The sequence below is a fragment of the Sus scrofa genome, chromosome 5 (genome assembly GCF_000003025.6).
Source record: "Sus scrofa isolate TJ Tabasco breed Duroc chromosome 5, Sscrofa11.1, whole genome shotgun sequence".
NCBI lineage: Eukaryota > Metazoa > Chordata > Mammalia > Artiodactyla > Suidae > Sus > Sus scrofa.
This window is the reverse complement of record NC_010447.5, coordinates 6,929,178-6,943,243: the sequence shown is the minus strand read 5'-3', so window position 1 is coordinate 6,943,243 and position 14,066 is coordinate 6,929,178. Positions and strand designations below refer to the sequence as shown.

The window sequence follows — 14,066 nt, the reverse complement described above, 5'->3', positions numbered from 1 at the left end:
CTTGAAGATTTGTGGCTTCAAACCGGAAGCCACAGATTGGAACCTGAAATGCATGTTGTTTGGTTTTATAAACCAGTCAATGTAGGGAGCCCCACCCAACTTACCAGATGCCTTCCAGTTGTTTCCCTGTGGAGAAAAAAAGAGATTTAGTCACTTGGGACTAGACTAAATGGCTTCCCAGCCAGAGTAATTTAGAACCCCAATCAAATTCATGGTAACACACTATAAACCTCCTGGGGTTCTTTCTAGGAATGCAATTCTCCAATAAGATCCTTAGGTTGTGTTGTATTAAGTAAGTTTAAAAATAATCAGAATCCTGGGAGTTCCCGTCATGGCGCAGTGGTTAACGAATCCGACTAGGAACCATGAGGTTGCGGGTTCACTCCCTGCCCTTGCTCAGTGGGTTAACGATCCGGCGTTGCCGAGAGCTGTGGTGTAGGTTGCAGACGCGGCTCGGATCCCGTGTTGCTGTGGCTCTGGTGTAGGCCGGTGGCTGCAGCTCCGATTAGACCCCTAGCCTGGGAACCTCCATATGCCGCGGGAGCGGCCCAAGAAATAGCAAAAAGACAAAAAAAAAAAAAAAAAAACAACAACACAAACAAAAAAATCAGAATCCTTAGGCAGAATGCAAGATGGAAACACTAATATAGATGTAACCAATTTATGTCTGCTTTTCTTTCCCCTTTAGGGTCAATTCAACTTTGCCTTTTTAATTTCTTTGTCTCATCTATAGAGACCAAGTAAAACAACACTACGGAAAAGCTATTATCCACTTCTTTTTGTTTGTTTTTAGGGCTGCACCTGAGGCACATGGACATTCCCGGGCTAGGGGTTGAATCAGAGCTGCAGCTGCTGGCTTATGCCACTTCCACAGCAACACCAGATCCGAGTCACATCTGCAACCTATGCGGCAGCTCATGGCAACACCAGATCCTTAGCCCACTGAGCAGGGCCAGGGAATAAACCCGAATCTTTACGGATACTAGTTGGGTTCTTAATCCGTTGACTCATAGCGGGAATTCCAATTATCCACTTCTTCATTAAGCATACGTGAAATGAAATTCTTTAGAAATAAGAGAGCAAACTTTGCAAAAGCCATCCATCTGAATAGTCAATGCATATGTATACTATACCTCGACATGTTGGAAATGACGTGAGGTATGGAAATGCAGATACGAACAGATTACTGCCTTGCTTTTAAGGAATCCAAAGTCAAGTGGAAAAAGAAACACACACACATAACTAACTAAAACACAATGTTGATAGGCTCTACAATAATGGTAAAAATAATACAGAACTACCTTCATGGAATTCTCTTGTGGCTCAGCGATAGGGATCTGGTGTTGTCACTGCAGTGGGCCAGGTCACTGCTGTGGCATGGGTTTGATCCCTGGCCTGGGAACTTCCACAGGGGTGGAGGGAGAGAACTATCTTCAGGAGCTGTAATTCAACCAGTGAACAAAAAAACAGAAGCATGGATGGACATTTCTGCCAGAGGGAATAGTATGTACAAAAGCCCAGTTGTGAAAAAGTCTAAGGTCTTGCAGGGTAAAGCAAAGGGTGCAGTAACAATAAGAGGGCAAGTGGCAGGCAGGGTATGAGCAAAGCAAAGGAAACCTGGACTGGAGGCTGTCCTGTAATGTGGGGTGTTGAAGGTTGTTAGGCAGTAGAGTGCCTTGATCAGATCCATGTTTTTATTTTATTTATTTATTTATTTAGTCTTTTTGCTTTTTCTAGGGCTGCTTCCGCGGCATATGGCGATTCCCAGGCTAGGGGTCTAATAGGAGCTGTAGCCACTGGCCTACGCCAGAGCCACAGCAATGCAGGGTCCGAGCCGAGTCTGTGACCTACACCACAGCTCACGGCAACGCCGAATCCTTAACCCACTGAGCAAGGCCAGGGATCCAACCTGCAACCTCATGGTTTCTAGTCAGATTCGTTAACCACTGCACCACGACGGGAACTCCAGATCCATGTTTTTAAATGGTTCTAAAAGATAACATAAGAACAGAAGATAAACTGGAGGGAAGAGAGGGGAGTGAGGGCTTTGGTCTATGGGAGACACAACAGGTTGAAGAGGAAGGGCAGCAAAAGACACCAGAACATAATCAAACATCACTCACTCACCTTTGGTTGTGATTTCATGGTAACCATTTATTGATTTGCTAAATTACTTTCCATGCTTCCGTGTTTGCCCTGTGACTTTCTAAAGGATAAAACTCTAAGCACTAAGCTTAAGGGTGATAAGCTTATGCTTCTCCCTTTGTTTCTTTTCTTTTTTTTTTTTTGTCTTTTTGCTATTTCTTGGGCTGCTCCAGCGGCATATGGAGGTTCCCAGGCTAGGGGTCCAATCGGAGCTGTAGCCACCGGCCTACACCAGAGCCACAGCAACGTGGGATCCGAGCCGCATCTGTGACCTACACCACAGCTCACGGCAACGCCGGATCCTTAACCCACTGAGCCACAGCAATGCAGGGTCCGAGCCACGTCTGCAATCTACACCACAGCTCACGGCAACGCCGGATCATTAACCCACTGAGCAAGGGCAGGGAGTGAACCCGCAACCTCATGGTTCCTAGTCGGATTCGTTAACCACTGCGCCACGACGGGAACTCCTGCTTCTCCCTTTGTTACACTATTTCTTAAAGTGGTAATACTTTGCCTCTTTAACATGAGATAACATTAGCCTAATTTTCTTTTTTTCAAAGAGATAAAAGTAACCATGGCTCCTCCATGACAACTCATTGATGGCTCAGCATAGTGTCATCAGAGGCAGTTAAGAACATGGCATGGGTTCAGATCCAAGCATTTCCCTTTGCTAGCAGTGGATCTTGGGCAAGTTTACTCAACCTGAGCCACAGTTTCTTCAATACAAAGTTGTAAGCTGTAATAATATAATAACAACATGGTGTGTGGTACACAGAAGTTTGTTAAGTGGTAATGTTACATATAATGGCCTCCTTGGGGAAAAGGGTAAAGACCTTAAAATGATCAAAGAAATTCCACCTCAGAGTCGATAGGTAAGATCTAAGAACAGATTTTAGTATCCAGCAAATTGGTATGAAATGCTGAATCTATTTTACTTGTAAACATTTCATCCTTTGCTGTTAGTGCTGCAAAGCTAAATGAAATAAGAAAGGAAAATAAAATGTAGCACAGTTCTTCTGCCTCTCTTCCAGTTCCAGAGACCAGTCTGTTTTTCACTACAAGACCTGCTGCTCTGGCCTACAAGATCACAAGTGCACAGAGGACTCTGGCCTGGGATTTCTGCAGTAGTGTCCTAGAGACTATGTGGCAGGCTCTGCCTTTATCCAAACTGAGCTGAAATTCCACACAGGTGGATCAGAAACAGAATGGACCAAAGGGGAGTGGTAACCCATTTAGGACAAGCATTTGCAATGTTGGGTTCACTGGGCTCTAAGATAAACTGGGTTTTGGGTTCCCTTGTGGTGCAGCGGGTTAAGGATCTGGCACTGGCAGCTTGGGTCACTGCAGTGCTGATTCAGTCCCTGGCCCAGGAACTTCCACAGGCCATAGGCCCAGCCAAAAAAAAGATAAACTGGGTTGGATTCTCACCTTCCAGTTGACTCCAGAAGACTCTAAAAGGCCATACCCCTCCTTTTACTATGTATAAGATGGGGAGACTAACACTGCATTCTAAATAGAGCTGATATGCTCTTCTGGACTGCCACTTCTAAAAGAGCACATTGTATAAATGGCAGGGATTTGTTACTTCCTTGGAGATATGCAATGATGCAGGGAACTGAACAGGTAAGGGGTATTACTCTCTCATGTGTGTTCCTGCTCCTGCTCATTTACTCTGGGAAGAACATCACATTCGAAAGAGAGGAAGTACAGTATTGTGAATAAGAATATAGGTTCTCGGAGTTCCCATCGTGGTGCAGTGGTTAACAAACCTGACTAGGAACCATGAGGTTGTGGGTTGGATCCCTGGCCTCGCTCAGTGGGTTAAGGATCCGGCGTTGCCGTGAGCTGTGGTGTAGGTCCAGGCTCGGATCCCGCGTTGCTGTTGCTGTGGCTCTGGTGTAGGCTGGTGGCTACAACTCTGATTAGACCCCTAGCCTGGGAACCTCCATATGCCTCAGGTGTGGCCCTAGAAAAGACCAAAAAAAAAAAAAGAATATAGGTTCTGGTGTAGACAGGCCAGATCCATATCCTATCAGTTCAGTCAGTGAATTAATTTTTTGTTGTTGTTGTTGTTGTTATTTTCTTTTTGGGGCCCCACTGAGGCATATGGAAGTGCCCAGGCTAGGGGTTAAATCAGAGTTGCAGCTGCTGGCTTACGCCACAGCCATAGCAATGCAGGACCCAAGCCATGCCTGCAATCTACACCACGCTTGCGGCAATGCCAGATCTTTAGCCCATTGTGCAAAGCCAGGGATGGAACTTGCATCCTCATGGATACTAGTTGGGTTTGTTTCCGCTGAGCTGCAACAGGAACTCCCAGGTGCTATTCTTGGCACTAGGGATATATTGGTAAACAACAGAGACCCCCCCCCCCCAATCTCCTTTATGGTACTTAAAGGGTGGGGGGATATGTCAATCAATAAATAATAATAATAATAAATACAATAAATCATAGTAGGTTAGCAGTAATGAGTGGTAAATTAACAAAATAAGAGCAGGGTAAGGGTTATTGGTCATTTCAGGGATGGCAGGTAGGCCTCTTTGAGAAGGTAACATGTAAACAAAGGCCTGAAAGGAGGCAAGGGAGGGAGCCATCCCAAGAAGGGCATGCCAGGTGTATCTAAGGGATCTGAAGGAGGCCAGTGTGGCTAGAGCAGGCAAATGATGATGAGAAAAGTAGGACATATGCAGATGTAACGGAGGACCAGATCACAGAGATCAGCTTATAGAAGTTGAGAACTTTCCTAGGCCTGAGCTGTCCAGTATGGTAGTGACCACATGTGGCTATTAAAAGAACAAGTTCAGTTCCTCAGTTGACGACTGTGTTTCAAGTACCCAACAGTCACATGTGGCTGTAGTAAGGGATGGGACAGTGCAGATCTGCAGCACTTCCATTACTGCAGGAAGTTCTACGGGATGGCACTATTTATTTATTTATTTATTTTTTTTGTTTTTTTTTGCCATTTCTTGGGCTGCTCCCGCGGCATATGGAGGTTCCCAGGCTAGGGGTCGAATTGGAGCTGTAGCCACTGGCCTACGCCAGAGCCACAGCAACGCAGGATCGGAGCCGCGTCTGCAACCTACACCACAGCTCACGGCAACGCCGGATCCTTAACCCACTGAGCAAGGCCAGGGACCCAACCTGCAACCTCATGGTTCCTAGTTGGATTCGTTAACCACTGCGCCACGACGGGAACTCCCTGGGATGGCACTATTTAAACCTTAGCTTCCTTAGGGAAAAAAAAAAGAATAATAGTGTCTACTTCTTAACATTTCCAAGATTAAAAAAGATGACATATGAAACAAGCCCAGCACAGCGCCTAGCACATAATAAGTACCCCCCAAAAGACTCTTATTTCTTTTAGGCTTTATAATTTGAAAGTTTAATGGCTGTTCTCATGGTACCTTCGTATAGAAACGACCTATTTACATGTCCTTCCCCCTACTAGACTACAATTGTCACAAAGACAAAGGTAGTTTCTCATGCATCTTTGTAATTCCAGCACCAAGCAGAGATTCTGGAACAGAGGACAGAGATGCTACACGCACATTCCGTTTCATTACCTCTGCTGGCTGACACACAGTGCTAATGAGACCAATGTTCTTAACTCCAGTCTTGGCTGCTCTGGCTTCTTATTCAAATGACTTTGCCACCCTGGCACACCGCACTCTAAATCTGCTACTGCCCTCTCTGATGCCCATGTTTTATAACTCAGGAGACAGCTGCCAGGTGTAGATGCATCAGTTCAAACCCAGCCCTACTAAAATAATGAATTTTTGGAGAGAGGCCTCAGAGACCATTCCTGGCCTCGCTTAGTGGGGTTAAGGATCCGGCGATGCCGTGAGCTGTGGTGTAGGTCACAGATGTGGCTCGGATCTGGAGTGGCAGTGGCAGTGGCTATGGCTGTGGCTGTGGCTGTGGCTATGGCTGGCAGCTGTAGCTCCAATTAGACTACTAGCCTGGGAACCTTCACATGCTGTGGGTACAGCTCTAAAGACAAAAAAGACAAAAAAAGTTGTGAGATACAAACCCTACTTTATTCTCCTTGATATTCTCTGTATTGATCACTAAATTTGTCTGTAAGCTGGATATTATATTTCCTCCTTATTCAACAACATCAAGGCACATTTAAGGTCTCATCCATCCATAGAATGATACAGAAACTATAGAAAAAAGATCCTTTTATTCATTCTTTTATTTATTAATCCATCTGCCAAACACTTGGGGCCAACAACACTTAAAATGGACTGAGTGGATTTACATCCTTTATTTAAAAAAAAATTATTATAGTTGATTTATAATCCTTAAATTGAAAGTGCCTCATAGTTATCCTTTAGTAGAGTTGGGGCAAATATTAGCAACATTTATAAACAGGTAAATAAACATATGCACAGTTTGTCCAGTGCAAAAACAAGAAAAAATAGGGTATGACAAAGTACTCGTTAGAGCAGCTCAGGTAGAAATGTCATGAGCTCAGTGGCCTGCTCTCATGAAGATAAGCACGAGGGCCATGGCCTCCTCCACAGGGTGACAGGCATTGTTAAGTGGGACTGAATTAATTAAAAAAAATTTTTTTTGGCTGGGCCCTTGCATGTGGAGTTCCTGGGCCAGGGATTGAACCTGCACCACAGCAGTGACCTGAGCCGCTGCAGTGACAACACCAGATCCTTAACCCGTAGTGCCATAAGAGAATGCCTGATTTAAAAAATTTTTTTTGGTCAGACTGAGGCAGCAGTAGTTGAGTAGGTGGCAGGGGCTTGAGACTGAATTAGGGCACAAGGCCATTTTGGCATGTGAATTGGGCTCAGTGGCTATTAGCACAGTGTAGAAGCAGACTGTTTTCCCACTAGGTCCTCGGCAAGTTGGAGCTGGGTCAGAAGGCTGCACTCAAGGTCTCTTAGCTTGCTGGCACATATGATACACTGATCTTGAAGCCTATGAGGTAGGCACATGAAAACAACGGAAGTCATGGTTATTAGCCCTGTTTTTCATTTCAAATGACAAAGAATGTAGAGTGAGGACCACACTAGTCAGCCTCCCACTGATTTTAAGAGTAAAGTCAGTAATATAAAAGCCAAGGAGAAAATATTCCATCTACCTCCTCATCAACTACAATAATGGAACGTGTGCATAGAGTCAACAAGCTGATTATGGACAGACAATCTTGAGACAACATGCTCAAGATCAGCACTGGCAGGCAGATGACTGGTGCTAAATAAATGTCTATTAATAAGCATAAAGTGAAAAAAAATTAAAAAATAAGCATAAAGTGGATGATGATGATGGAACTGCAGGGGCAGACAGCATTAGCTCAGCAAAAGTAGCCCCAGGTCACCTCCTAGATTCCTTCCCACAATGACAGTGTTTTTTTTTTTCCCTAGGGCCACACCTGTGGCATATGGAAGTTCACAGGCTAGGGATCAAATTAGAGCTACAGCTGCAGGCCTGTACCGCAGCCACAGCAACCCGGGATCCAAGCCGGGATCCCGGCCTACACCACAGCTCACGGCAATTCTGGATTCTTAACCCACAGAATGAGGCCAGGGATTGAAACCCGAATCCTCAGGGATACTAGTAGGATTCGTTTCTGCTGTGCTACAATGGGAACTCCCAAAGTGTTCTTAATTGGCAGTGTTTTAATCTGGTTTGCCAGACTATCAGCAATGTGAAGAGGTTAGCTCAAAAAATAAGCTTATTCTTCTCTGGAACCACTGGATAAATGCTGAATCTATGTGGGAAAAGGTAAAAGCAAACATATGAATAATGTAAGTGGGCCTCCGTGCCTATATTGCTAAAAAAAAAAAAAAAAAAAAAAAAAAGCCTATTGGCAAGGGGGCCTGCCCTTCCTTTAAGGTAGACAAAGTTATCACAAAATCAAAATGCAATACATTTTGATAAAAACTAAGAGGGTAATTTAACTCTCAAAATGGGCAGGTTTAAAACTACATAATACTCTAGCATTAGGATTCCCTGGAGACAGTATAGGATTCTTTTTTTTTTTTTAATTTTGGCCACACCTGTGGCATATGGAAGTTCCTGGGCCAGAGATAGAATCTGAGCAACAACTGCAGCTGCAGCAACACTGGATCCTTAACCCACTGTGCTGGGCCAGGGACTGAACCTGTGTCCTGGCAGAGACAATGCTGATCCTTAACCCACCGTGCTATAGCGGTAACTCCCAGTACAAGATTCTTGCTCAGCATAAAAATAAGTGACTTGTGAGTTGTTTTTCTCAGTACTGAGAGGATTCCCTCTTAATCACTGCTTGCTGTTATTAATCAGGCCTTAGAGCAATGCTTTGAGGTAGGTCTGTAATATCCTTCCACTTTCTCAGCTTCTACTGACCGAATGCCAAGAACTATGCTAAACTCAGGGGGTACAATCAAGAGTTCTTGCCCCAGTGGAGCTTCCAGTTTCAGCTGGGGCTGTGGAAATGGACCTAGGTGAGAAAACATGCAATTCTAAAATAGAACGATAAGTGTTATTAAAAGAGATTACAAAAAAAAGAGAGTTTGTAGGGTGTTATCAGCATATGATAGAGACACATGACCAAGATTTGCGGGGTGGGGGTCAGGGAAAGTTTCCCAGGAAAGATTAGACCTCAAGGGTGAGCAGAAGTGGTCCAAGCTAAGAGATGAGGAGAGAAAGCATCCCTAGCAGAGGGCACAGCCTTTAAAAGGCCTGGAGGTAAAAAAGAACTGAAAGGGTTTGGTCCTGAGAGGGTGTATAACAGCCCTTCTCCACTGGGGTTCTGCAAGAGAATGCCCTAATTAATTTGAATGCCCTGAGGTATCTATTGGGAAAATGAGAAAAGAGTCACTCAGATCATTTTCCCTAGGGCTTAATTCTCTTGTGGAACGGGGCTGAGAAAGGCTCACGTAGAGTACATTCAGCATGCGGAGACAGGTGAGAGTGGAGAGAAAAGCAGAAGGATCATTGAGGGCCTGGTAAAGCCACAGTAGTTGTCATTTTGTCATAAAGAAAGTGCATGATTACTAAATTAATTCATTAGACTGATATACAACAGTACACACAATGAATAAAACAAAGCACAATAGGTGGCATTAAAACATTAAAAAAATCCCTTCAGACTCAAATAAATTTTACTTAATCATTAAGCTTGAGTACAAATCTCAATCATTACTGTAATCAATATATATTGACCATTACCTCCGACTGGCTACTGGGGACACAGGGCAGACAGTCCCTGTCCTCTAGGAGCTCAACTTACTGAAATCTTTCTGACACATCCAGCCCACCATGGCCTGTCCTTTCTTTCAAGGCCTAAAATAATTGTTCCACCACTCACTCATTTTTTGGCATCTAATCATAATCTCTTTTGTGCTGTTATTTAATGTTGCCCAGGCACAACATTATATATTTTTAACTAAATAAACTCCTTGAGGACAGAGTTCATGTCTGTTACTTCATCACCATTTGTACCACAGATTTTTATTTATTTTTTGGGCTGCATCCATGGCATTTGGAAGTTCCTAGGCCAAAGATCCAACCTGTGCCACATCAGCAACTCGAGTTGCTGTAGTGACAATGCCGGATCTGTAACCTGCTGAGCCACCAGGGAACTCTGTATATGCCTAAGTCTTTAAATCTGAGACAGGCTTGTAAAGAAAAATAAATGTGGTCTTGGAATATGTACATGCACACAAAACTTCAGATCAGAAAACAATCAGCAAATAGAAAATACCTCTTACCACAATTAAAAAATAAACAAACCTCTACATTTATCTCTATGTACTTTAGCACAGAAAGAGGTCAAGAAATTTAAACAGCAGCCAAAATTATTAAGAGGAGGAACTGAAGGATTATTATAATAGCTAATTATCTTAGGCAAATAGAGACTATGAAAAAAAAAGTACAATCAGGCTGTCTGCTAGATTAGAATGAAAAGGACAATTCTTGGACTGTTTTCATGAAGAGTGAAGGACTGTGGAGCAGGAATACCTTCATGGGAAGCAATTCCAGAAGACTGAAAACTGGACAAGGTAAAACTGTGGAGTCTACATTGTTTGAGGGGAGAATGGAATTACATTGGGCTTTATCTAGTTCCATCATTACTATAATAGACTAGATGGGGCCCTATAACGAGAAACTGTCATAATAAGAGGGTACTACAACTAGATAGAGAACCCAGGCTATCCTACCATGAAGTTCCTCCTCAAAAAAAAAAAAAGACTAAATGGGCAATGCTGATGAGGTCACACTAATCAGTCTGAGACAATGAAGGTTAGGAGGGATGATCATAAATCTGTGATTATATGGAGTTTCTGTGGTGGCTCAGCGGGTTACCAAACTGACTAGTATCCACGAGGATGGTGGTTGGATCCCTGGCCCCACTCAGTCATTGCCATAGGTCAGACATGGCTCAGATCCTGTATTGCTGTGGCTGTGGCGTAGGCCACCAGCTGCAGCTCTGATTTGAAACCTAGCCTGGGAACTTCCATATGCCACAGGTGTGGCCTAAAAAGCAAAAATAAAATCAATCAATCAATATATGATTATGAAAGGCACATACACATTGAAGCCAGATTTTTTTCTCATCCAAATTTGAAACACTTGGCCAAAGGGGCATTTATAAACTTGAACTAAGTGCCTACTTTACATCAATGACAAGGGAACGCATTATGCAGGAGAGGTAGTATGGCAAAATAACTGAGAACATGAACCCTGGAAGTTAGACGGCCCGTGTTCATAACCCACCTCTGCTACATACCAGCTGTGGGACTCGGGGTCACATTTCTTAATGCTATATATCTCAGGTTCCTCAACTGAAAAATGGAGGTAATAATAGGACCTATCTTACCAAATTGTGGTGAGGAATATAACCCACTAAAGTACTCAGAAAAAAGGGGTCTAGCATGGAGTAAGCTCTCAATAAATTCTATTAATATCCTTCTAAAATTCATCACAAAAATCAGGAAACAAATAGATTTCTTTTTTCTTTTGTCTTTTTGCCTTTTCTAGGGCTGCTCCTGTGGCATATGGAGGTTCCCAGGCTAGGGGTCCAATCGGAGGTCTCTCTTGTTATTTTTTCTTTTCTTTCTTTCTTTATTTTTTTGGCTACACTCACAGCATGCGAAAGTTCCGAGACCAGGAATTGAACCTGTCACAACAGTGACCTGAGCCACAGCAGTGACAATGCCAGGTCCTTAACCACTAGGCCACCAGGGAACTCCTCTCTTGTTTTCTGTCTCAGCATCTAGCTGGCTTCCTATACAGCCTCGTACTTATCAAAATTTGTAATTATTTTATTTGATAATTTTTTTAAATGTCCCCTCCACTAAACATAGAACATCTTGACATAGAACATCTTTGTTTATCACATCATCAGTTAAGCTTAACACTGGCACTAGCACATAGTAGGCACTCAATAAATATCTGTTACATGAATCATGAACCAATGACTCTGAGGCCTTTTCTGCTAAAATCAATAACTATGCAATAAAAGAACCAAAAACATCCAGTGTAAAGGGAGAAGCTTTATGTATGGTTCTAGGAAATATCTAACACCTCACCATGACCAAACTAACAAAATGGCTCCGTTCCAAGAAGCTGAGTTCGAAATTGACTGATGTAATCTATTAGTGACTAGCATCTTCCTCAAACAGTGACTTTGTAAATTTTGCTTTCAAATTTGCCTTACTCATTTTAACAACTGGTAATCTAGGCCCAAACTTCTAATAATGGATCACATAAGAATTATCTGAGGAGTTTATCAAAAACACACATTTATGGATCAAAACTTCAGATGGTTCTTATTTAGTACTTGTGTAATAAGGCTCTAGAATCCATATATTTAAAACTTTGCTTACTTTGAACAGAGAATACATGTATGTAGGACACAAGTCAAAAGATATAAAAAAGTCTACAGCAAGGTCTTCCACTTCTGTCCCCCAGGGTTAAGTTCCTCTTTCCATAAGCTACTACTGTTAGCAATTTTCTTATGTATAATTATTTGCCTAAGAAAGCATGTACATAACTGTTGCTTTATTTTTTTAATTTTTTGGTCTTTTTGCTATTTCTTTGGGCCGCTCCCGCAGCATATGGAGGTTCCCAGGCTAGGGGTCCAATCGGAGCTGTAGCCACCGGCCTACGCCAGAGCCACAGCAACGCGGGATCCGAGCTGCGTCTGCAACCTACACCACAGCTCAAGGCAACGCCAGATCCTTAACCCACTGAGCAAGGGCAGGGACCGAACCCGCAACCTCATGGTTCCCAGTCGGATTCGTTAACCACTGCGCCACGACGGGAACTCCATAACTGTTGCTTTAAACATACTTGCGTATCTAAAGAACTGTTCCAACTTCATTTTCCCTATTCCCACTTAACAGGGTATGTTGGAAATGAACGTATATTTCTATATTTTTAACAAGCATCCTAGGTGATTCTGATGTGAAGCCGAATACAGGACTCATTCACTGGCCCAGGGTCAACCCCCTGAGACACATTAGAAACTCAAGGACATTAAAACTCCAAAGTAGCCTGGCTTACTTGACCTCTGCCATCTTGTCTCAGGAACATAAACATTCTCTAATGTCTCCCCAGAAGCCAGGAAAAACTAGCCATTCAAATGGATGTTGCCAAAGCTGTTCAGTTTTCAATTCCCAGAATCCTTTCCTGCCTAGTACCATCTGAAATCACACACCTGACAACTCCTGCATTACACAAGACATTTTGGTATTTGGGTTATAGAGAGGTTTGATCTACACTGAACTAGGGCTGACTTCCTCTCCTGGGGGTAAGTAGTTTAATGGAGCACTACGGAAACCCTTCCCTTACTAATCCTTACGCGCACAACAGCATCCTATTCTCCCCCAGAATTGCTTTCTTACCATCTGGGCAGAAACGGTGAACTCAGAAACTGCTGAGAAGACGTCAGGGTCAGACCGAACTTGTTGATTTCTTGAGTTCGGGCTCCAGCCGACCCGACTTAGCTGGGCGCCTGTGCAGCTCTAGCTCTCCCTTCCCACCTACCCCAGGGACTGCAGGAGTTCCCTTTTGGCACGGAGGGAGGGCTCTCCTCCGCAGTGTCCCTTTCACCGCGAGGGGAACCGCGCGCCAGGCATCTGCACCATCTCCACACAGCGCCGAGGAAGAAGGAGCGTAGACGGCTCCTCAGGCGACGAGTCAAGGCGCCCACCGGGACCCAGAGCCGGCTTCCCCCACCTCCCGGCTGAAGGGGCTCTGAAGGGCTACGGGAGGGTGTGACTCCGCCATCCTTTCTCCCTGAATTCAAACGTGAAGATGGGCCAGTGGGGCTGAAGGGGCCCAACCTCAGACTCACTCCTTCTCCACTCGGGCTGTTCTCCATCCCGTGGGCCCCGCGCCTCCCCCTCAGCCGTGGCCCAGGCCTCCCCACCTCGGCCCGCCGTCCCGGCACCCTCGCGCCCGGCTCCCGCCCCCCCTGCCGCCCGCCCCATTCCCCTCACCCAGCATGATGGGGCTGAGCCGCCGGGCCAGGCCCTTGGACAGGTCGTACACGTAGAGCTTCACCGGATAGAGATTCGGCGGCTCCATCGGGACCCGTGGCGGCTGGGGCCACGAAGTCCCTCAGGCACCCGGCAGCGGCTAGGACCTTCCCGTACCCGACGGGGGCGGGGAGCGGAGGGAGGGGGGAGACCGAGCCCGGGCCCGGCCTGAGGGGCGGGGGAGAGGCCGCCCAGCGCTGCTCGCGCCCCCGCACCCGCCACCGGCAACGACTACTATGAGGTGACAGAGCGCGGACGGGCAGGGTCCTCGCGGAAGACCGGGCGGGGGCGGGGACGCATTCTCGCGCATGTGCGCGCAGCCCTGACGGCCGGCGGGGGGCGGGGTTTCGACGGAGGGCGGGGCTCTGCGGACGGGGTGGGGTTAGAGCGGGACTCCTGTGGAAAGGGCCTTGTGGGAGTGGGCGTGTCAG

General features: G+C 45.2%; 1 protein-coding gene across 2 annotated transcripts in view; it reads right to left on the bottom strand.

Moving 5' to 3' along the window:
* DESI1 (desumoylating isopeptidase 1) overlaps positions 1–13,942 on the bottom strand; it is a 24,739-nt gene extending 10,797 nt beyond the window's left edge. The window contains exons 1-2 of one of the 2 annotated variants that reach the window (XM_005652508.3): positions 13,597–13,942; positions 105–126 (exon numbers count right to left, since the gene is read on the bottom strand). In XM_005652508.3, the coding sequence (XP_005652565.1) occupies positions 105–126; positions 13,597–13,684 (110 nt within the window). In that variant the 5' untranslated portion in view covers positions 13,685–13,942. 2 annotated transcript variants of the gene reach the window in all.